General features: G+C 42.6%; 1 protein-coding gene across 1 annotated transcript in view; it reads right to left on the minus strand.

The window, feature by feature from the left end:
- ap1ar (adaptor related protein complex 1 associated regulatory protein) overlaps window positions 1-21,423 on the minus strand; it is a 136,188-nt gene extending 114,765 nt beyond the window's left edge. The window contains exon 1 of the mRNA XM_068039817.1: window positions 21,136-21,423. Within this exon, the coding sequence (XP_067895918.1) occupies window positions 21,136-21,269 (134 nt within the window). The 5' untranslated portion in view covers window positions 21,270-21,423. The remainder of the gene's footprint in view (window positions 1-21,135) is intronic.
- Window positions 21,424-21,928: the final 505 nt, after the last annotated feature.

The raw sequence follows: 21,928 nt of genomic DNA on the forward strand, positions 1-21,928 counted from the left end.
CCAGTCCTGTTGATGTGCAAACCATCCCATTTAAATAGGTTCCTCCTGCCCCAGAACTGGTCCCTTTGCCCCAAGAATCGGAAGCCCTCCTCCTGCACCATGCCCCAATCCTCCCTATCTTCCTATTTCTATTCTCGCTAGCACATGGCACTGGGAGCAATACAGAGGTTACTAGCTTTGAGGTCCTACTTTTTAAACTTCGTCCCTGGCTCCAAAAAATCTGACTGTAGGACCTCAATAGGTCATAATGCAAGATGTTGGCTATTAAGCTAAATTCTACTCAAGTTAAATTCATAGCATACAACCTTTGGGAATGGCAATTAAAACACAGCACAAATGATTAGATTCAGTCGAAGGGTGTATCCAGAATGGTATTTCTCACACATTATATCAGTTTGAGACAATTCATTAACACATCACAGAGAGAAAGCTGAGTATCACATGTTGGAATGACTTCATTTCTGTGACACATAGCTTTTCAACATGGCCAGTCATCAAGTGGAAAGAGGTTGAGGGGATGGGGAGGGGGGAGAAAAAGACATGAGGGAAGACAAAAAGAGAATTGAGAGAGAGAGGAAAACGAGCTCTTTATTTATAGTGCTGACTACATTCAGGATAAATATTTGTCAGAAAATATATTTAGCCCACTAATACTTTATATTCAGCTGTGGGAGAAGGACAAGCAGGTTACAAGGACAAACTAGTTACAGTTAATTTTAGGACCAGGGGCAGGAGATTCTTCCTGTAAAAAGGGATTGATGTGGGCAACATTATTTCAGAGTTGTGGAGGAGAAAACCCTAGGTTCATTTACGAAACAATTAGATGCTACAGTAAAATAACTTTAGGATCTTTCTAGATTGAATTAAGATGGGCTGAATGACCTTCCTCAACCGTAATTACCTTGTGATTCTGTAACCGCTTGTGGGACAGCTTCATGTCTCTAGAAACAGGAAGCAAATGGAACTGAAAAATTCCCAAACACTAGTTTAATATTGAAGGTAATATGCACTGACCACCTCCAGGCGCGTATCCATTGTCTCTCGAGATAAGGAGGCCCAAAAGAAAAGATGCTGAATAATAAAAAAAACAGAATTTCTGAATAACGGTGGAAATGGAAGAAAGCAGCAGCAAATCTGCAGGGAACAGAAATTGTTGACCGCTTCTAAAATATGAAACTGGAAAAGCTGAAAGCGGAATCCAAATTTTCAGACATACAACTATTCATATTTTTACTTCCTTTCTGCAGTTACTTGTATTTATGCTCCAATGAAGCAAATCTGTTACATTGCCAAGTGTTTGTAATTTAAACTAAACAGCTACATAAGTGCTTTTGAAGCTTCTGTTGGCAATTGCATGCTTAGGTGAACTGAGTCACACAGATCAATGACGTCTTCAGGTTGTGCTGTGCTGTCTGATTTCAGCTGTGGGACAATAGGAGTGCTACAACAGATATCAGTGTTCTTAGACCTGAGGAAATAAATCAACCAGCATTTCCACTTCACAGGATTGCTGCCCAGTTATTCCTGCTAGAGATGTATGCAACCAGGGATCTCGAGTGGGTGTGGTTTAGTGTTCACTCTCCACAGTTGAATAGCGTATTGTCTTTCACTGTCTAAGCATACACATCGAATGGATATATGGATAAGGTCCTGGCAGGTTACTCGCACCCATACAGTCTTCCAGCAGCAGTCAGCTTAAAGATAAATTTAAAGTGCCATTTGGCTTTTTTGTAAAAAAAAAAGCATGTGATTCTCACTGTTGGTGACAAGGTTGGGCGAACACTGACCTATAGCCACCGGTGCTACTCCATTACCTGACAGAAGGAGGACTGAGTAGGTCATGGCTATGTCTGCCCAAAGAAGGGAAATATATAAGTTTGCCATGGGATTTCTCATGGAGAAAAGTGAAAAAGAAATGAGTCCAAAATTATTATTTTTTGTTTTAAGTGTAAATACACACATCAGCGCACGGACACACAAGTTCACATTTTTAGGGGTTCAGAGTTAACATGTTCCCAAAAAGAAAAAGGGTGAGACGGCCAAATCTAGAGCCCGATGGATGTCAAGGAGCCTACAGGATATGATAAGACAGAAAAGGAAAGCTTATGTCCGACACACAGAACTCAATACTGCAGAAAGCCAAGAGGAGTACAGAAAGTGGAGGGGTGAAATCAAAAAGGAAATTAGGAAAGCAAAGAGAAGACATGAAAGAATATTGGCAAGCAAAATCAAGGTGAACCCAAAGATGTTTTATCAATATATTAAGAGTAAGACTAAGGAGAGAGTAGGGCCCATAAAAGACCAAAAAGGTAACCTATGTGTAGGGGCGGAAGATGTTGGTATTGTTCTTAATGAATACTTCGCGTCTGTCTTCACAAAAGAGGGGGACGATGCAGATATTGTAGTTGAGGAGGAGTGTGATACATTGGATGTGATAAACATAGGGAGGGAGGAAGTATTAATGGGATTAGCATCCTTGAAAGCTGATAAATCACCAGAGCTGGATGAAAAGTACCCTAGGCTGTTAAAAGCAGCAAGAGAGGAAATAACAGAAGGTCTGACCATCATTTTCCAAATCTCACTGGATATAGTGTGCTACCGAAGGATTGGAGAGCTGCCAACGTTGTACCTCTGTTTAAAAAGGGAGTGAGGGATAGTTGGAATGATTACAGGCCAGTCAGTCTAACCTCAGTAGTGGGCAAATTATTGGAATCTATTCTGAGAGACAGGATAAACTGTCATTTAGAAAGACACAGGTTAATCAAGGATAGTCAATATGGATTTGTTAAAGGAAGAGCTTATTTGACCAACTTGATAGAATTTTTTTGAAGAAGTAACAAGGAAGATAGATGAGGGTAGTGCAGTTGATGCGGTCTACATGGATTTTAGCAAGGCTCTTGATTATATTTTACCTCAGTCTCTATTTTTTCTTTAACTTCTCCAATGTCAAGCCTGTTATATTCTAATCTGCCTCCAAATCTTTCTAGTACCAATCACCATAGTCTCCTCTCCACGTGCCTCTGCATGCACCTGGCACTGCCCAAAGATGTGTCTTCCCCATTCACCAGGTGCCTTGTATTGAATTGATCAAGAAAACCCGATCACTCAACACATGCTGTACTTTCACTGTACATTTGAAAACTTTAAACATATCCACTCTAGACCCGATCTCTCATTTAGAACCAAATCTAAATGCCAAAAAAAACTTTTCATTTGCACAACTCACGTCTCTTAATAAACTCTCTGGTGAGTGCTGGCTCCACCCACCAATTCAACTTACCGACCAATCAGAAAAATGTGGAGACAGAAATTGTGTATTATAAGCAAGTGGTTGAGACTGTAAATAGAAATTGAAACAATATATTTGAAAAATTACATGAAATTATGCTTTTTTTCCTTTGTAATTAGATAGGGTTACTAATAAAAGGACAGCAAGTGAAAATAAAAGACATCAATTTTTTTTAATCCATTCACCACATGCCTGAGCTCTTGACCCTAGCCAATTTCCTGGCGATTAAGCTGTGATGTGGGGGAGAAAGGGAAACTTCTTTAATTGGGATTGCTTAAAAAAAAATGCAAGGCTGGGGAGTTGATTTAACTGTTCCATCCCCAAACTGATTCAACTCCTTGCTGGATACTTAAAATTGATATATTTCAATCTAAAAACCATAACAATGTTAAACGTCACAAACGCAAGTATTCCTAGTGTCCAGCATCGTGATGTTACAAACAATGGAAAGTAGACAGGGTCGGATTTTCCCTTCAGTGGCGAGCGCCATTTGCTAGGCTATGAGCAAGTGCAAGTCTATGGGCTTTTGCACTGAAAGTTCTAGCCAGCCAACCATCGGAAAAGTGCAACACCCTCTACAGGGCATCTGGAAGCCACGTGAAGGGGCAAAGAACTGTGCTTCTCCTTAATCAATCAGATTAAAGAATCAGTAATGAGCAGCACAAAGTCTGAACTAGGTTAGTTTGATGATCAAATTTGCTGTCAAATCAAGTACAGACAGCAAAATAAAGAGGGGGGGAAATAATGGGCTGGATTTTGTTGTTTTGCAGATAAAGGCAGCAGCCCCGCATGGGATGCGCACCGCCGCGATTACGTGGCAGGCGGCCACTTAACATATTGACAGCGGCCGCCCCCCCCCATCACAACCCCCACCCCCGTCCCCCACACTGTAATCACCTGGCAAGGGTGGAATTGGCGATGCCGTTCATGGCATCACATGATGTCAGAACAGGTGCTGGGGCCATTTTTAAGAGGCTGCCAGCCCTGCAAACAGTTCAACATAACAGAGTTGACTCATTCCCCATACAAATTACGCAGAGTTCACACCTTCCCCAGCTCCGTGGCACCAGCTTCTCCTGGAGGGGAAAGTGAAGGCGTGTGAATGCCGCACAACATGCTCAAGATTGGGATCTGAAGGTAAGATTGTGGCAATTTAAGTTTATGCAGAGAAGTATTTTATCTATTTAAAGTAGGATCCCAGCTGCAGAGGTGCCTCCACGGTCTTGTTTGTTTGCTGTATAGAACCTTTTGCTGAGTCCATTAGGAAGGATGCTGGCATTAGAGGAGTGACAATCCCAGGCAGCGGAGGCACTCAGGTACGTGGACGACGTCCCCGTCTTCTGCTCGGATCTGCCATCCATTCGCAGACTGATGAGCATCCATGACTAGTTCGAACTGGCCTCGGGAGCCAAAATAAACCGCGGCAAGAGCAAGGCCATGTTCTTTGGGAACTGGGCCGACTGATCCTTTATCTCGTTCACCGTCAGGTCAGACTACCTGAAAGCGCTGGGAATATGGTTCAGAAGGGCGGGGGCGGGCATCAAAACCTGGAAGGAGCGAGCAGCCAGGTTACACCATAAACTGAGCATGTGGGAGCAGCGATCTCTCTCTATTGTGGGTAAGAACCTGGTCATCGGGAGCAAGGCACTCACGTTGTTGCTGTATGTGGCGCAGGTCTGGCCCATACCCCACTCCTGCGCTGTGGCAGTCACCCGAGCCATTTTCCGCCTTATCTGGAGATGCAAAATGGACAGTGTCTGAAGGGAAACGATGTTCTAACCTCTGGATAAGGGTGGGAAAAACGTACACAACGTCGCCCTTATCCTGATGACCACCTTCGTGTGCGGCTGCATCAAGCTGTGTGTGGAGCCCCAGTATGCAAACACCGTGTCACTACGTGCTGAGGTTCTAGCTGTCCCCGGTGTTGCGAAGGATGGGTCTGGTCACATTGCCGAGCAACGCTCAATCCAGTTGAATCATGCTGTACCACCTATCCGACGTGGACAAGTTTGTGCAGAAAAACACCTTTGACCACCAATCCATCAGGCAGTGGTCTGCACGGAAGGTTTTCAAGGCCCTACGGGATAAGGAGATGGTGGATCCTGTCGGATGGTTCCCCGAGTAGACTGCCAAAGTCATTTGGCAGAATGCCTCACCACTCGAACTTTCAAACAAGCACCAAGATGTAGCTTGGCTGGTGGGAAGGGCCCTCCCCGTCAGATCCTTCCTGCACGCCCGGAGTCTCATCCCCTCCGCATGCTGCCCTCGAGGTGGCTGTGGTGGGGAAGAGACTGTTGCTCACCTCCTTCTGGAATGTGCCTTTGCAAAGCATGTGTGGAAAGAAATGCAGTGTTTTTTGTTGATGTTCATCCCGAGCAGCTCTGTAATACAGGAGTCTGTGCTCTATGGGCTGTTCCCAGGGATGCACACCGAGATAAACATCAACTGCTGCTGGAGGACCATCAATTCGGTGAAAGACACTCTCTGGTCTGCCCAAAACCTGCTGGTCTTCCAGTGCAAAGAGTTGTCCACGACCAAGTATTGCAGACTGGCACATTCCAAGGTCGAGGACTACGTGCTGAGGGACGCGCTAAAGTTTGGGGCAGCCGCCGCTAAGGCTCAATAGAGAAAGACTGATGTATAAGGTCCTCCCGCCGTAGTGAACTGAGGGGCTGGACCCATGGAAAACCCCTCGGGCTGTATACACCGAATATGGTTTTGCTGTAAAATGTACATGGCATGTAAAATAGAATGGAAGGGTTGTGAGGCAACTCACTCCTGTATCGAAGAAAACTGATTTCCTTTGCACTTTTTGTAATGTCAACTTGGTGCTGTTTTGAACTGTTTTGTAATGTATTTTCTTTTACAGGATTTTTTTTAATGAAGAAAGTATATTTTTGGGAAAAAGAAACTTCACGCCTTTCAAAGTATTTGAATGGTGAGCCAGACAGAGAGGTGCCATTTTCAAAAAGTGTTTGGAAGAGGAATCTCGGACAGGAACTTCCTGATTTCCATGTTTAACAGTGCACATGCAGTCACTGGAAGTTGCTGTTCGGGTTCCAGGTAAATGCTGTTCGCCTCAACATTATTTCTACAGCAAAAATCCAGCCCAATTATTCTCATAATTTGCCCATCATTACAATATACCATTTGCATTTTGGGCAGATGCATTGAACGCCCTGCATCAATTCAGTTGGGTAACCAGGCAATTGTTTGGGAGCCGGCGTAATACCTGGGGAACAATAGGCCCCATTGTTATTTTTTATACAACTTGTTTATTTGATTTAAATGTCTATGGTATTTTAAATAAATACACATAATAAAACTAACAATTTTATATTGGTGTCCATTTTTGGTGAAAGCGAATGTGCTGCCACATGGCAGGTGCCACGTGGATGGTGAGGAAAGGATCTGGCTGTAGCTGCAGGCTGTCAGACCATGGCACATCCAAGGTCGCTTGAGGAAGGGGGACAAGAAGCGATCCGGCCACTGCTGAAGGACGATCTTTGAGTCGCAGTTGCGGGGAAGGAATCCAGACATGCCCTTAGGCTGATTACAGAGGGAAAATATAAGCACTTAACCTTGGGATATTTTATTTTAATTCATTCACAGAATGTGGGCACTGCTGGCAAGCCCAACATTTATTGCAGATTCTTAATTGCCTTTGAAGGTGGTGGTAAGCCACCTTCTTGAATACAACTGAGTGGCTCCGTAGGCCATTTCAGAGGGTAGTTAAGAGTCAACCACATCCCTGCAGGTCTGGAGTCACATAGCGGCCAAACAAGGAAAGGACGGCAGATTGTCAAACAACCCAAGGTGCTTTACAGGATTGAATAACAAAATTCAAAACCAAGCCACATAAGGAGACATTAGGATATCTGACCAAAACCTTGGTAGCTTTTCCGGAGCGTCTTAAAGGAGGTGTGAGGCAGAGAGATTTAGGGAAGGAATTCCACAGCTTAGGGCCTAGGCCCCTGAATGCACTGCAGCCAATGGTGGGGCAAAATAAAAAAATCAGGATGCACAAGAGGCCAGAATTGGAGGAATGTAGAAATCTCAGGACTGTTGAATTGGAGGAGGTTACAGAAATTGGGGGCATAGTGGGAGGTGATGCCATGAAGGGATCTGAAAACAAAGATGAGAATGTACAAAAAGGTCTTGCCAGTCTAGGAGCCAACGTAGGTCAGTAAGCACAGGATCGATGGGTGAACAGGACTTGGCGCAGGATAGGATACAGGCCGCAGAGTGTTGGATAAGCTCAGGTTTAGAGGGTGCAAGCTGAGAGGCCAGCCAGGAGAAAATAGGACACAGCAAAAAGCCTTCAATTGTAATCAATTGATTCTAGAAAAGTGTTATGTCTTCAACATTTATAAAAAAGTTTACATGGTTTATCTATAGAATTAAAATGGCTTTTCTAATTTTATTTGTTTGACAAAAATCAGAGCCGAGTCCAGGATCGATAGGTTCATGAGGGAGATGTTTCAGGTCAAAGAGACCTTTCAGCAGAACGATATCTTCATGCACTGCTCAAAATGATTCTTATAGCATGTATACTGTGTACCAATATCTAGTCTGGCAGAACTCACCTCCTCTTCTTCATAGGCTAGAATATAACACTGGAGATGATCTTCATCGCCAATAATGTGGGAACCTCAAACTGACAACAGAATTTGCAATACTGCATTTATTTATTTAGTCCATTTAGTTCCAGCAATTTTCCACAGCAACTAATCAAAGTGTATAATGCTGATAAATATACAAAAGTCAGGTCCGAATAGAAATTTATCAGAAGCTCATCGATAGCTCTGCAGAACTCAGTGATATAATCAATATTAATATGCGAGTCCATCACAATGCCTGTTTCCACTGTTATTTTACAACTGAATGCCCTTTACAGCTGTTAGTACGGCTGCTTGGTCTTGAGTTACAGACAGGTTCAAGTACAGAGCTGGTCTGGCAGAATTAAATAATAAAATTTCAGGTAATAAAGAACATTTTCTAACTGAAAACCTGGCTGGGACAGCAATCAACTGGCAACCTGAGCTTTAAGGGAGAACAAACTGGGTATCCAGCAAATCTCAATTCCTTCAGTGCGTGCTAAAAATATTAGCTCTCAATGTCTTAACCTTTACAAATGCTTAGCAAGAAAATCAGAGGTGAGGATTCAGCTTCTTATTTCCAAATCTTAGACACACCTGGGCATCAGGCGCTGGTTACTTCTCAGGAATATTTTTAATTAGATCAACACGTTTTACAATTGCACAAGATTTGAAAATTCTAGCTTGCTTTTTCAGGTGGGGTTCATCTAGCTACGCAACAGAATTTGCAAAGAGAATAATGACATGTAAACGATGCATGCCATTATTAAGGTAAAAAAATTCAGTCAGCAACTTGTGGCGAATACAACATACCCCATGGATTGCGAATTGCCACAAGTTGCTAGACGCTGCATGAAAATGGCATTTGCCCGTAACCACCACAAGTTTCATGAAGTTGCTGCATTTACATATTCATTGCCCATTAAACTCACCACAGAAAGTAATTAATAATGCAAGTATCCCTTTAACGATGCAGACATTGATAACAACTGCCAATCAACTTACCAGGCCCAGGAAGTGAACAATTTAAACTGAGTCTCATTCCTTCAGGTAGCGAATTGTTGTTAAAAATGTCATATTTGTGTTTTAGAAATTACAAAATTTAATTTTTTCTATTTCTCTTCTTGTACCTGACTTGACATTGAATTCACTCACTCTAATTCACCCCCTTCACACTCCTTGCATTATTTCTCAATCCTTAAATCTCACTGGTTAAGATTATAAACTGTCAATCTCCTCATTTACCAAGATCTTGGATACCCACTTGCCCGAGCCCCACTGTTATCAGCTCACACTTCCATCAATGTACAAGGCAAAAAAAATTGAGCTGAAAGGAGCAGAGAAGAGTCTAACTGGGTGCCCCACTCCAGTAAATTCCAGTCCAGAAAGAATTCATTTCTGCACAGCAGCCAGTAATGAACTCAACAACACTTACTAGTATCTTTGCACAGGATCATGCAACTATTAGCTTCACAACTTGTGTAAACAGCAATATCTGGGGTAGAAATGACCAGCTGAATCTGAGTCACAAAATAATTACGGCACAGAAGGAGACCATTTGGAATGAAATACTCTTTCTAATTTGTAAGGCAAGGATTAATCAAATCTAGAGAGATGCAACTCATGAGATATTAGGAATTATAAAATGTACTGTTACGACCACATAGTGAGGGGTTTGGGTGGTTCCCACTGTTCAACTCCCACCTGACCGCAGCAAGTGTTCTCTATTATTTATCACTATGCCCTATCTCAACATTATCGCAACCACATCCATTCACTCACCCAAGAGTGCGCACGCACGCACACACGAAGACAGAGGGAGAGAGAAAAGGGGTAAAGTGGGGGTCACAGTAAACCTGTTGAATTTGCTTGGAAGTCAAGTTCCCGTTGGTTCCAGGCCTGAGGTATTTGTAGATTACTCTTTTGGTTGAAAGTTTATTTGAAGACAGTGGAACACTTCTAATTCACTGTTGTATAAATGGAGATGTAGAATTCTAGCAAGGTGCGCCCTTCTGGTTTGCTGGATGTTCTCCTGCCCCTTAGCTGGAAAAGCTGTTTTGGATGCTGCTTTCTGGCTGTCTCTCTCTCTCTCTCTCTAGGCTGCCTTTTAAGATAAAGATGTGTTGCATCTCACCTCTTTTGGAAGACAGGTATTTTCTTCCCTGTAGTGATTGACAATGGCATAGGATATGGCTGCTTCACACCTACTTTGCTTCAGAAGAATCAATTCAATAGTGTCTCTTGATGGATTCAGGATGAGAATAATCTGGTTATGATGTTTCCACTTCACGCTTTCTTTGTTGCAGAAGAACCCATTCAATTGAGGAATATTTCAGGATGGGTGGACTTGACACCTCTTAAATTTGAAGATATTCCTTTGTCCCTGTCCAACAGTTTGAATATACAAAGGCCAAGTCGTTTTCCTTTGGTGGCCATTTTGGAGGACATTTTTCAGTTTTTAAAAAGATAAAAATTTTTTTGAAAAAAGTCAATTTTTATAACTTTTCAGTTCTAGTCTGTAATTTTTAATCGTCACACTTCTTGTACATCTTTTACAGTTGCAGTTTCCATACTGTTTTTAAAGAAAATACTTTCTTCTGCTGCTTATTTCACACGTTTCACTTAATTGTACAACTGTAGTGTGAAACATATAATTAGTCTTGAAGCATTGCATAACCCACTTTCAAGTTCAGATGGCCTCTTCATTCATGGACCAAACTATTATATTTCATCACTGTGTGCATCCTCTTTAATTGTCATGAATTTAAACAGATCAACTTTGCATGCGATGAAAGGCACTTACTATTGAAAGAAAAATGTGTCAGCCATACTAGCAAAATCCTTCAGCCAGAAAAAGCTACCAGCACATAGAAAGAACAAGCTTGCATTTATATTGTGCCTTATCCTGTCCTCAGAAAGTCACAAGGACTGAACATCCAATGAATGACTTGGTTTGTTTCTCTTCCTGTCTTGTTGTTCTATGTTACAGTGGTTTGTCTTTGCCTTTTTCGATCCCCATGATCCTTTGGATTGATTCGCTGAGGCTACTGCTATGCCACCACATCCTGACAGCTTGCAACATGTTGCTACAACATTAGTTTATTGAGCTAAATTGGTGTGAGAAGAGACCCACAATAGCCTACCAGTTTTTCTCTCTACATTACCCATTCTGAGATGAGTTTTAGAGTTGTACTTCATTTAATACATAACCTGATGCTACAAGAGAGAGTTTTTGGGGGCAGCTGGGTTGTAACTTTTCTCTAATGAGCCTGTGATGATCAAAATCCATATGTAAAAAACCTTGCAAAGTACAGTAGGGCTGCTGGCTTCAGGATGACCATGCTACAGAAGGAAATCATTTTTTTTTAATGAGAGTACCTCTGCTTGGTTTTGCCCAAAAGACAGCACAGCATAACTAACCCTGCCAGTGATACTGGGCTAAAATTCTCCACTGGCTTCACTAACAGCTGCCCTCATTTATTTGACTGCTGCCTAGCTGAAGATCACTGGTCCAAGCAGAAGCGTTACTTCAGCATCCTTCCCTCGGGAGGCAAGACACGTAGAGCTGCCTCATCTTGGATAGGGTGCAGTCTTGAACTACAGTGCTGCACAGGGTATCCCTGATTGATCTATTACATGTTCGTTGAATGGAATGTCCATTTAAATTCAGACTGTGCTGTTAGTGCAGTGTTCTCATGGTTTCTCACATCACCTCCCTGCACTGTAACTCAGTCCTGCCTGACTGGCACTGTCCAGATCTGCCTAGAGAGCAGTATATTGAGCGGCACACTGCAGGCGACTTGCTGCTGCTCTACGCACCACTGCTGTGCTTGGAGTTGGACCAAGGATTGGTAGCCTGACTCTAAACAAAGGCACTTCGGCTGATTGTGTTGATTTAGCACAAGCTGGGCTCCCTCTTCCAGCCAATCCTTCCTCACCAGTGGTCACAGAAACATAGAAAAATAGGAGCAGGAGTAGGCCATTTGGCCCTTCGAGCCTGCTCCGCCATTCATGATCATGGCTGATAATCCAACTCAGTAGCCTGTTCCGGCTTTCGCCCCATACCCTTTGATCCCTTTAGACCAAGAGCTATATCTAACTCCTTCTTGAAAACATGCAATGTTTTGACCTCAACTGCTTTCTGTGGTAGCGAATTCCACAGGCTCACCACTCTCTGGGTGAAGAAATTTCTTCTCATCTCAGTCCTGACTTCCATATCGTCTCAATCATTCTCTAATAACACCTCAAGTGACATGGATACGAAACTCCCACTTCCTTTATTTCATATTAAAATGAAGGCTACTCTAGACAAAATCTGCATCGAAGAAGTCAATTGCCCCTATAACCCATGTGTGCAGTATTAACCTGTATGCACCATTTGCAATTGTACTATCAGAGTACATTTTGTATCGTTGAACACATGGTCACCTTAACCAGGTGCAAGAATGGCTCCATATTCCTTGCACTCGTTTCCTGCACATCCCGCAGACTTTTTGGACCATATGGCCCCAATCTATATCGATGACTGGGAGTCGGTTAGCTCAGTTGGCTAGGCGGCTAAAGTATGATGCAGAAAGATGTCAGCAGCATGGGTTCAATTCCCATACTGGCTTGGTAGTTCATGGAGGCCTGCCTCCTCGCCTTGCCCCACTGTTACGGAGTGGTGACCCTCAAGCTATACATCAACTGTCTCTCTCTAATGGGGATGATGCCTATGGTCCTTTGGGACTATGGCTAGAGTAATAATCTCTATGAATATGCTGTGGAACCTCTTTTGAATACCAATTGGCTGTTATGTGCTTCATTTTACTGCATCGAAAACAAAGAACTTACTTCATAATGACATCATGATCTGCTTCGCTGCACCAGCAAAAGCTATCAGCTCAAATCATCAAGTTTAACACCATTCTATCAGCATGGATCCTTGTCTTCTCACCTGCTCAATAGTTTCCCCATGATCGGCTATCTTGTTTCTCCATTTGATCAAGCAACCATTATCTTTAATCTGAAACAACTTTGCAATTGATCTCCCAATATAACATCTTTGATGATCTCTTCATGCAATACTACACTTGTGTCCAATAACCAGTTTCCACACATCATGCAACTCCAGAATCAATTCTTTGTATGTGATATTTGGCTTTTTATGCAGTTTTATTTAACTGGCAATGGCTCTGTGAAGCACCTATGTTAAAAGTGCTATATAAATGCAAGTTATTGCTTTAAACCAATGTCTATGAGCTTCAGGCATAAGATTATAAATTGCAGATTGCACCTTTCACTATTATATTTCATAGGATGGATGCGTGAGAATGCAATCACTGAGTGCTGATACCAATCTTTCTGCCCATGTTCTTCAATCCCAATTGTACTGCCTCATCAACAGCTCAAAATTCCTTTAAAAATCTGTTTTGTTTGATTTTTATGATTACAGCGGCACAGTGGTTAGCAACGCAGCCTCACAGCTCCAGCGACCCGGGTTCAATTCTGAGTACTGCCTGTGTGGAGTTTGCAAGTTCTCCCTGTGTCTGCGTGGGTTTTCTCCGGGTGCTCCGGTTTCCTCCCACATGCCAAAGACTTGCAGGTTGATAGGTAAATTGGCCATTAGCAATTGCCCCTAGTATAGGTAGGTGGTAGGGAAATATAGGGACAGGTGGGGATGTGGTAGGAATATGGAATTAGTGTAGGATTAGTATAAATGGGTGGTTGATGGTCGGCACAGACTCGGTGGGCCGAAGGGCCTGTTTCAGTGCTGTATCTCTAAACTAAACTAAACAGTAGATTTACTAAGTTTTTTATGTATTAGATTATGGGCTAGAGCTTCTCACTCATCACTTACTTAGACTGCATTTTCTGCAAATTGTGATACTGTCATGGGCTTTTGCAGTCACTGTTTCTCCCTTTCCTCCACCAGTTGCTTATGTACATCCACTCTTCATTCAGGTCTAGATCTTTGTTTCTTTATAAACATAGATTTACACAGAATCCACTTACAGTTCCTCCTTAAAGCTCCACTCAATCTCCTTTTCCAGCTTTGAACCAAATCCATTCTTTTTCTCCTAATATTGGCACTGTCTCCAGTCTAAGCATTTTTAACTGCTACACACATTTATCGTCCTTTTCCTCCACAGCTAGACATGCGAATTATGGCTTGCGATCCATGACTTTCATGCTTTTGTACTCACTATCAAATACTGCTGTTTGTTTCCAGTAATTAACTTAAAATTTGAACGGCCTATTGTGGTGTGCAGGTGGAATTTGATGTCGCCTATACTATTACCAATTCTTACAATTCAGGCACCCACAAGAAACTTACTTTGTGATCAGTGCAAAAGGTTGTTTACATATGCACATGCACTCTTATCAACCAAAGTGTGACATTGCCCCTGTGCTCATTGACCAACATTGGCTCCCAGTCCACTAAAGGCTTGATTTTAAAATTCTCATCTTTGTGTTCAACTCCTCGGTAGGCTGCTTCAGCCCTACAACTCTGAGATCTCCTCCAATTTTGGCCTCTTGCACATCCCCAATTTTCATTGGTCCACCATTGGCAGCCATGCCTTTAGCTGTCTGGGCCCTGTGCAGTGGAAATCCCTCCCCAAACCTCTTCGCCTCTCTCCTCCTTTAAGACACTGCTTAAAGCATACGTCTTTCACCTATCCTAATATTTTCTTCTTCGACGATGTTAATATTCGTCTGGCTAGGCTTCTCTGAAATGCTTTGGAATGTTTTATGATAAAGGTGCTACATAAATGCAAGTTGTTATGTGCAAAGTAGTCAATTGTGCAGCGCCGAGGTGAACAATAAACCTCTTATGCTGATAAGATTTAATTAAAACATAAAGTACCTAGTACTCTGCTAGTTTATTCAACTGAAACAACATTGACTGACTTAGGCTATAGATCATAAATCAGGTTTAATAAATAAAATTAAACAGAAGTTCAATTGTCACTTGATTACAGAAAAATACGACTGATTTTTCACCAGCGTTTTAAAACCATTTTGGGAACAACATCTCAAAAACATAATTCTTGCAATCTGGAATATGTGTGTGAGGAAACACTTAAGTAAACATGTATGTTGGTTGAATGCTTCCACTAGCTTCAGAGAGTCAGTCATTTACAGCACAGAAAGAGGCCATTCAGCCTATCTAGTCTATACCGGCTCTCCTTAAAGCAATGCAGTCAGTCCCATTCACCCACTCTATCTCCATAGCCCTGCAAGTTTATTTCCTTCAAGTGCCCATTCAACTTCCTTTTTAAATTAATGATTGTCTCTGCTTCCACGATCCTCATAGGCAACGAGTTCCAGGTCATTACCACTCGCTGTGTAAAAAGCGTTCTTCCTCACATTGCCCCCTGAATCTCTTGCCCAAAACTTTACATCTGTGACCCCTAGTCCCTGTATCATCGGCTAATGAGAACAGTTTTTTCCAGTTTTTCTTTGTCTATCTTATCCAAACCCGTCATAATCCTGTACACCGTAAATCAAATCTTGGTGCAATCTCCTTTGTTCCAAGGTGAACAACCCCAGCTTCTCCACCATAACCTTGCAGCTAAAATCTCTCATCCCTGGAACCATTCTGGCAAATCGCCTCTGCACTCTCTCAAGGATCTTTACATCCTTCCTGAAGTATGGTGACCAGAACAGGACACAATACACTAGTTGTGGCCTAACCAGAGCTTTAAAGGTTCAGAATAACTTCCCTGCTTTTGTATTCAATACTTCTATTTATGAAGCTAAAGATCCAATATGCTTTGCTGACCACTCTCTCAATATGTCCTGCAACCTTCAAAGATCTATGCACATGAACCCCCAGATCTGTCACTGCACATCTTTAGAACTGTGCCATTAAATCTATATGGCCTCTCCCCATCCCTTCTGCCTAAATGCATCACCTCACATTTCTCTGTTCTAAATTCCATTTACCAGTTGTCTGCCCATTCTGCTAGCCTATCTAAGTCCTGTTGCAGTTGGTATTTTCCAATATCCAGTCATGTATATACATCAAAAAAGCAGCAGTCCTAGCACTGACCCTTGGGGAACACGAATGTCTACCATCCTCCAGTCCAAAAACTAACCATTTACCAGGACTTGCTGTTTTCTATCCTTCAGCCAATTTTTTTATCCAAGCTTACACTGACCCTCCTATTCCATGAGCCTCTATTTTGTTAACCAGCATCCTACGCGTTATCAAATGCCTTCTTAAAATCTAAATAGACACCATCTATTGCATTCTCTTCATCAACCTTCTGTTACTTTATCAAAAAATGTAATTAGATTAGTCAAGCATGATCTGCCTTCTACAAATCCATGCTGGCTATCCTTAATTAGCTCAAACCTCTCCAAAAGCCTGTTGATTTTTGCCCTGATTATTGTTTCTAAAATCTTACCCACCACTTATGTTAGACTGACTGGCCTGTATTTACTAGGAATGTCCTTACACCCTTTCTCGAATAAGGGTGTCACATTTGCCATTCTCCAATCCCCTGACACCTCCCCTGTATCGAGGGAAGATTATGGTAAGCCCTTCTGCTATCTCCATCCCCACTTCCTTTAGCAATATGGGATGTAAGCCATCTGGACTAGGTGACTTATCCACTCTAAACATAACCAGCCTTTCCAATACCTCCTGCCTATCAATTTTCACCCCATCCAGTACCTCTACCATCATTTTGTCAGCATCCTCTTCCTTAGTAAACACTGATACAAAGTACACATTAAGTATTCTAGCCTTGCCTTGCGCCTCTAAGCATTTAAGCATATTGCCCCGCATAAGCATATTGCCCCGCATAAGCATATTGCCCCGCATAAGCATATTGCCCCGCATAAGCATATTGCCCCACCCCACCTCTTACTAGCAGCTTATTACTTAAATGCCAGATGATGATTTTTGGGCTCCCTTTTATGTTGACTGCCATTCTATTCTTGGTCCAAGAGAAGAAGCAATTAGGTTCGTGAGGATCAGGGAGATAAATGTAAATTGCAAAACTTTAGAACTAGAAGCAGCGATTTACTTGTACTTCTTTCAATGTAGTATACTGTATTCGCTGCTCACAATGTGGTCTCCTCTACATTGGGGAGACCAAGCGCAGACTGGGTGACCGCTTTGCAGAACACCTCTGCTCAGTCCGCAAGCAGGACCCTGAGCTTCCGGTTGCTTGCCATTTCTACACTCCCTCCTGCTCTCATGCTCACATCTCTGTCCTGGGATTGCTGCAGTGTTCCAGTGAACATCAACGCAAGCTCGAGGAACAGCATCTCATCTACCGATTAGGCACACTACAGCCTGCCGGACTAAACATTGAGTTCAATAATTTCAGAGCACGACAGCCCCCCATTTTACTTTCATTTTTAGTTGTTTTTTCTTTTTTTTTCTTTACATTTTTTACAACTTTTTTTGCATTTATTTCATTTCATCTTAGTTTGTTCAGTTTGCTTACCCACTGTTTTTTTTCATGTTTGCACTTGCTGCTGTTCAATATTCAGTTCATTATCACCTTTTCTGTACTAAAATGCTTTGTCTTTCAACACACCATTAACACATTGTTTGCCTTTGCTCCATGACCTTCTGGTCAGCTATGTGGCCTTGTCCAATCTATACCTTCTCCTTTGTTATCTCTTGCCCCACCCCCACCTCATTTACTTATAACCTGTGACATTTTTAATATTTGTCAGTTCCGAAGGGTCACTGACCCGAAACGTTAACGCTGCTTCTTTCCACAGATGCTGCCAGACCTGCTGAGTATCTCCAGCATTTCTTGTTTTTATTACAACTTCTACAGGTACTCTGATTCCCATATTTCTCAAATCAACTTATTATCTAGTCCTTTGTTGTACCCTGAATTCCTATAAATTCTAGTTAAAATAAAAAAGCAGAATTTGTTTTGAATGGAGAGAGACTGGGATATTTTGCATTTGAAAGGACCTGGGTGCCTCGTATATGAATCTCAGAAAGTTAACATGAAGATCTTCTTCTTCTTCTCTTCTTTGGCCTCCTTATCTCGAGAGACAATGGATAAGCGCCTGGAGGTGGTCAGTGGTTTGTGAAGCAGCGCCTGGAGTGGCTATAAAGGCCAATTCTAGAGTGACAGGCTCTTCCACAGGTGCTGCAGAAAAATTTGTTTGTCGGGGCTGTTACACAGTTGGCACTCCCCTTGTGCTTCTGTCTTTTTTCCGCCAACTACCAAGTCTCTTCGACTCGCCACACTTTAGCCCCGCCTTTATGGCTGCCCGCCAGCTCTGGCGGACGCTGGCAACTGACTCCCATGACTTGTGATCAATGTCACAGGATTTCATGTCGTGTTTGCAGACGTCTTTAAAGCGGAGACATGGACGGCCGGTGGGTCTGATACCAGTGGCGAGCTCGCTGTACAATGTGTCTTTGGGGATCCTGCCATCTTCCATGCGGCTCACATGGTCAACATGAAGATACAACAAGCAATTAGGAAGGCAAATTGTATATGACTCTTGATACAAAGAGATTGGAATACAAGAATAAAGACTTACTACAATTATACAGGGCATTGGTGAAGCCACACCTGGAGTACTGTGTGCAGTTTTGGTCTTCTTACCTAAGGAAGGAAATACTTGCCCTAGTGGGAGTACAAGAGAGGTTCACCAGACTGGTTACTGAAATGATAGGATGAGGCAAACAGTCAGGATATGAACCACCTGCAACAGGACACAAATAGATTAGCAGAATGGGCAGACAGGTGGCAGATAGAATTTAATACTGAAAAGTGTGAGGTGATGCATTTTGGCAGAAGGAATAGGGAGAGGCAATTCAGACTTAATAGTACAGTTTTAAAGAGTGTGAAGGAACAGAGGGACCTGGGGGTGCATGTGCATCGATCTTTGAAGGTGGTAGGACATGCTGAGAGAGTGGTTAGTAAAGCATATGGGATCTTGGTCTTCATAAACAGAGGCATTGAGTACAAAAGCAGGGAAGTTATGCAGAAACTTTATAAAGCTTTGGTTAAGCCCCAGCTGGAGTACTGTGTCCAGTTCTGGTCACCAGGGATGGAGGATTTTAGTTACAAGGTTAGGTTGGACAAGCTGGGTTTGTTCTCCTTAAAACAAAGGAGATTAAGGGGAAATTTAATGCAAGAGTACACGATTATGAGATACTTAGATAAGTTAGACAAGGAAAAACTGTTCCCATCAACAAATGGCACAAAGCCTGGGGGACACAGATTGAAAGTTTTGGGCAAAAGATGCAGGGAGAATATGAGGAAGCACTTTTTTATGCAGCGGGTGATAATGACCTGGAACTCACTGCCCACAAAGGTGGTAGAGGTGGAGACAATCACTGACTTCAAGAGGAAGTTGGATGGCCACCTGAGAGAAATAGACTTACAGGGCTATAGAGATCGAGCCAGGGAGTGGGACTGACTGCATAGCTGTGGAGAGCCGGTATGGACTCGATGGGCCGAATGGCCTCCTTCTGTGCCCTAAATGACAGAGGAGATTGAGTAGACTAGACCTTTATTCCCTGGAGTTTAGAAGAATGAGACATGATCTAATTGAAACATAAAACTCTTAAGGGGCTTGACAGGGTAAATGCTAAGAAAATGTTTTCTCTGGCTGGGGAATCTAGAACATGGGATCACGGTCTCAGAATAAGGGGTTGGCCATTTAGGACAGAGATGAGGAGGAATTTCTTACTCAAAAGGTTGTGAATCTTTGGAATTCGCAACCCAAGAGCTGTGGATACTCAGTCATTGAGTATATTCACGACAAAGGTTGATAGATTTTTGGGTACTAAAGGAATTATGGGATATTGCGGGAAGGTGAAGTAGGCTTGAAGGAACCACTTCAGTTCCTACTTTTTATCCTATCATATTGGTTACATGAAAAAATACAATTGATTCAACATTCACATCAGAGGGCTGGATTCAAATCTAGTGCAAATAAATATGCTTAAATTCTTCTAGTCCATCTGTACTAACTACGTAATATCCTAACTGCAAGTTCACAGAATATTCCTGGCCATATTAGGCAGTTTTTTCAAAGACTGGCTCATGTCAGAAATGGAAATGTCAGAGAACAGAGCATCCTTCAGGAGGTTACAGTGGTAGAGAATGTTTTTTACTCTGTACTTGATCTGTGCATGATAGACACTGGCACTGAAAGAAAGGGACTGAAGAGAGATGATGGATCAGATTCATTATGTTCTCTAGCAATTGCTGCATTGAACTGATGAACATAAAATTACCCAATTAAACCAAAGGTGCAATCATTTAATGGACTGATTTTTTTTTAATGAAATGATGTGGAAAATGTTATGGCAATACTATGAGTCCATTGTCCAGGATGCACTCAAGCTGCCCAGATGCATTACAAATCATATTTGTATACAGTAAAGGGACACATGATCTTGAACAGCCAACGAGTTAATACCATAAGTTTGTTCATTTATATTGACCTTTACAAACATAACTTTTGAGGGTGGAACAGGGCTGAGCTAGATAATCAGACCAATGCTCTTGCCTAGAAGTGAAAAAAACAGAACATTAGCTATTTTGTGAAGAATATTTCTAGTACTCATTCTCCCTTCTTACAAATAAGGGTATACAGTATAGAATAAAAGTCCTGCTGAGTATTTCCAGCACTCTCTGTTTGGACAGGACAGTATAAAAGCTTGACAAGTCACACATTGAAATATTCCTCAATTTACTTCTAACTGCACAGACAACTGCAACGTATCATTGTATTCTCCTGAAAATATAAATCACACAGCAACTTCTCAAAATGTGTCTATAGAAAAACACCTCAACATTTCAATGAGGTACATTTTTGTTTTTAAACTTATCTAAATTCTAAACTTACAAAGAACGTTCTCCTTTACTTTTGCTCCTGCAAATTTTCAAAGTGAGATATGGAGGGGAGACTTGTGTTGTGAAAAGTGACATCATCCTGTACTGAAGTCAAGCTGTATTTAAATGACGGCAAGAGGTGAAGGAGGAGAAAGGTTGCACCCCTCCCTGCATGATTTGGCACAGATTCAACACGACAAACACAAGGATCTCCGTGACAAAGTATAAAAACTTCATTTTTAAAAAAGAAAATAAGTAGTACCTTTCAGTGTCTGACAACTGGAACTAAAAATAATAGACATGCACTAAATAATTTAACTATTAAACGACTGTGCTGCATAGGCTGGCCGCATGTTCATTTAAAACCATGCCGCATGAATAAAACAAAAGCTGATTTAGCTGCATTCTGAACAATGATTTAAAGGCTCACCCTCCACCTCGTTGGATCCTGTTGGCCTCTTTCCTAAACAACCGAAAGCACTGAGTCCAGCAATTCCCCATGACACATACTCTTCGGTCAGCACCAAGACACTGGGCTAGAAAGAAGTGCAACCCCGCATCCATAGGACAAGCCCATCCTCCCCAGATTTACAATAGCAGGACTTTAAATAAACTCAGTAACACCGGCTGACAGACAGCTACAGCTGCACTGCTGCTACAAAACCCAGGACTCTCGCACGCGCCTGCCCATCACCTGCTCGCGCATCGTCTTCCGGCAGCCCCGAGACAGCAGCGGCTCACGTCCGGCGCCGTAATGGTAGCCCCGCCCCCTTGCCCACCCGACCCGCTTTTCATCCTCCCGGCCGCAGGCGGCGCTTTTCCCACCCGATCCGCTGCTCCTCTTCCCGGCCACAGGGGGCGCTGCCGCTGCTGCCGTCGCCGCGCTCCTGGAACCTCGCCTCAGCGCTCCCTCTTGTGGCAGCGCGTGAGAGAGCAGCCCGCACACGCCCGGGGTCCGCCTTCCGTGCAGCTTGTGATCAATGATTGTTGGTTCTTCACGTTTCAGACGCAGCAGAAGGGATGCGGACAGATGTCTTCCTTGTCACCTGTTTTCAGAATTTTACAAGCATAGTTTATTATTCATTCATGGGATGTGGGCGTGGTTGGCTAGGCCAGCATTTATTGCCCATCCCTAATTACCCTTGAGAAGGTGGTGGTGAGCTGCCTTCTTGAACCGCTGCAGTCCATTTGGGGTATGTACACCCACAGTGCTGTTAGGAAGG

The sequence above is a fragment of the Heterodontus francisci genome, chromosome 1 (genome assembly GCF_036365525.1).
Source record: "Heterodontus francisci isolate sHetFra1 chromosome 1, sHetFra1.hap1, whole genome shotgun sequence".
NCBI classification, from domain to species: domain Eukaryota; kingdom Metazoa; phylum Chordata; class Chondrichthyes; order Heterodontiformes; family Heterodontidae; genus Heterodontus; species Heterodontus francisci.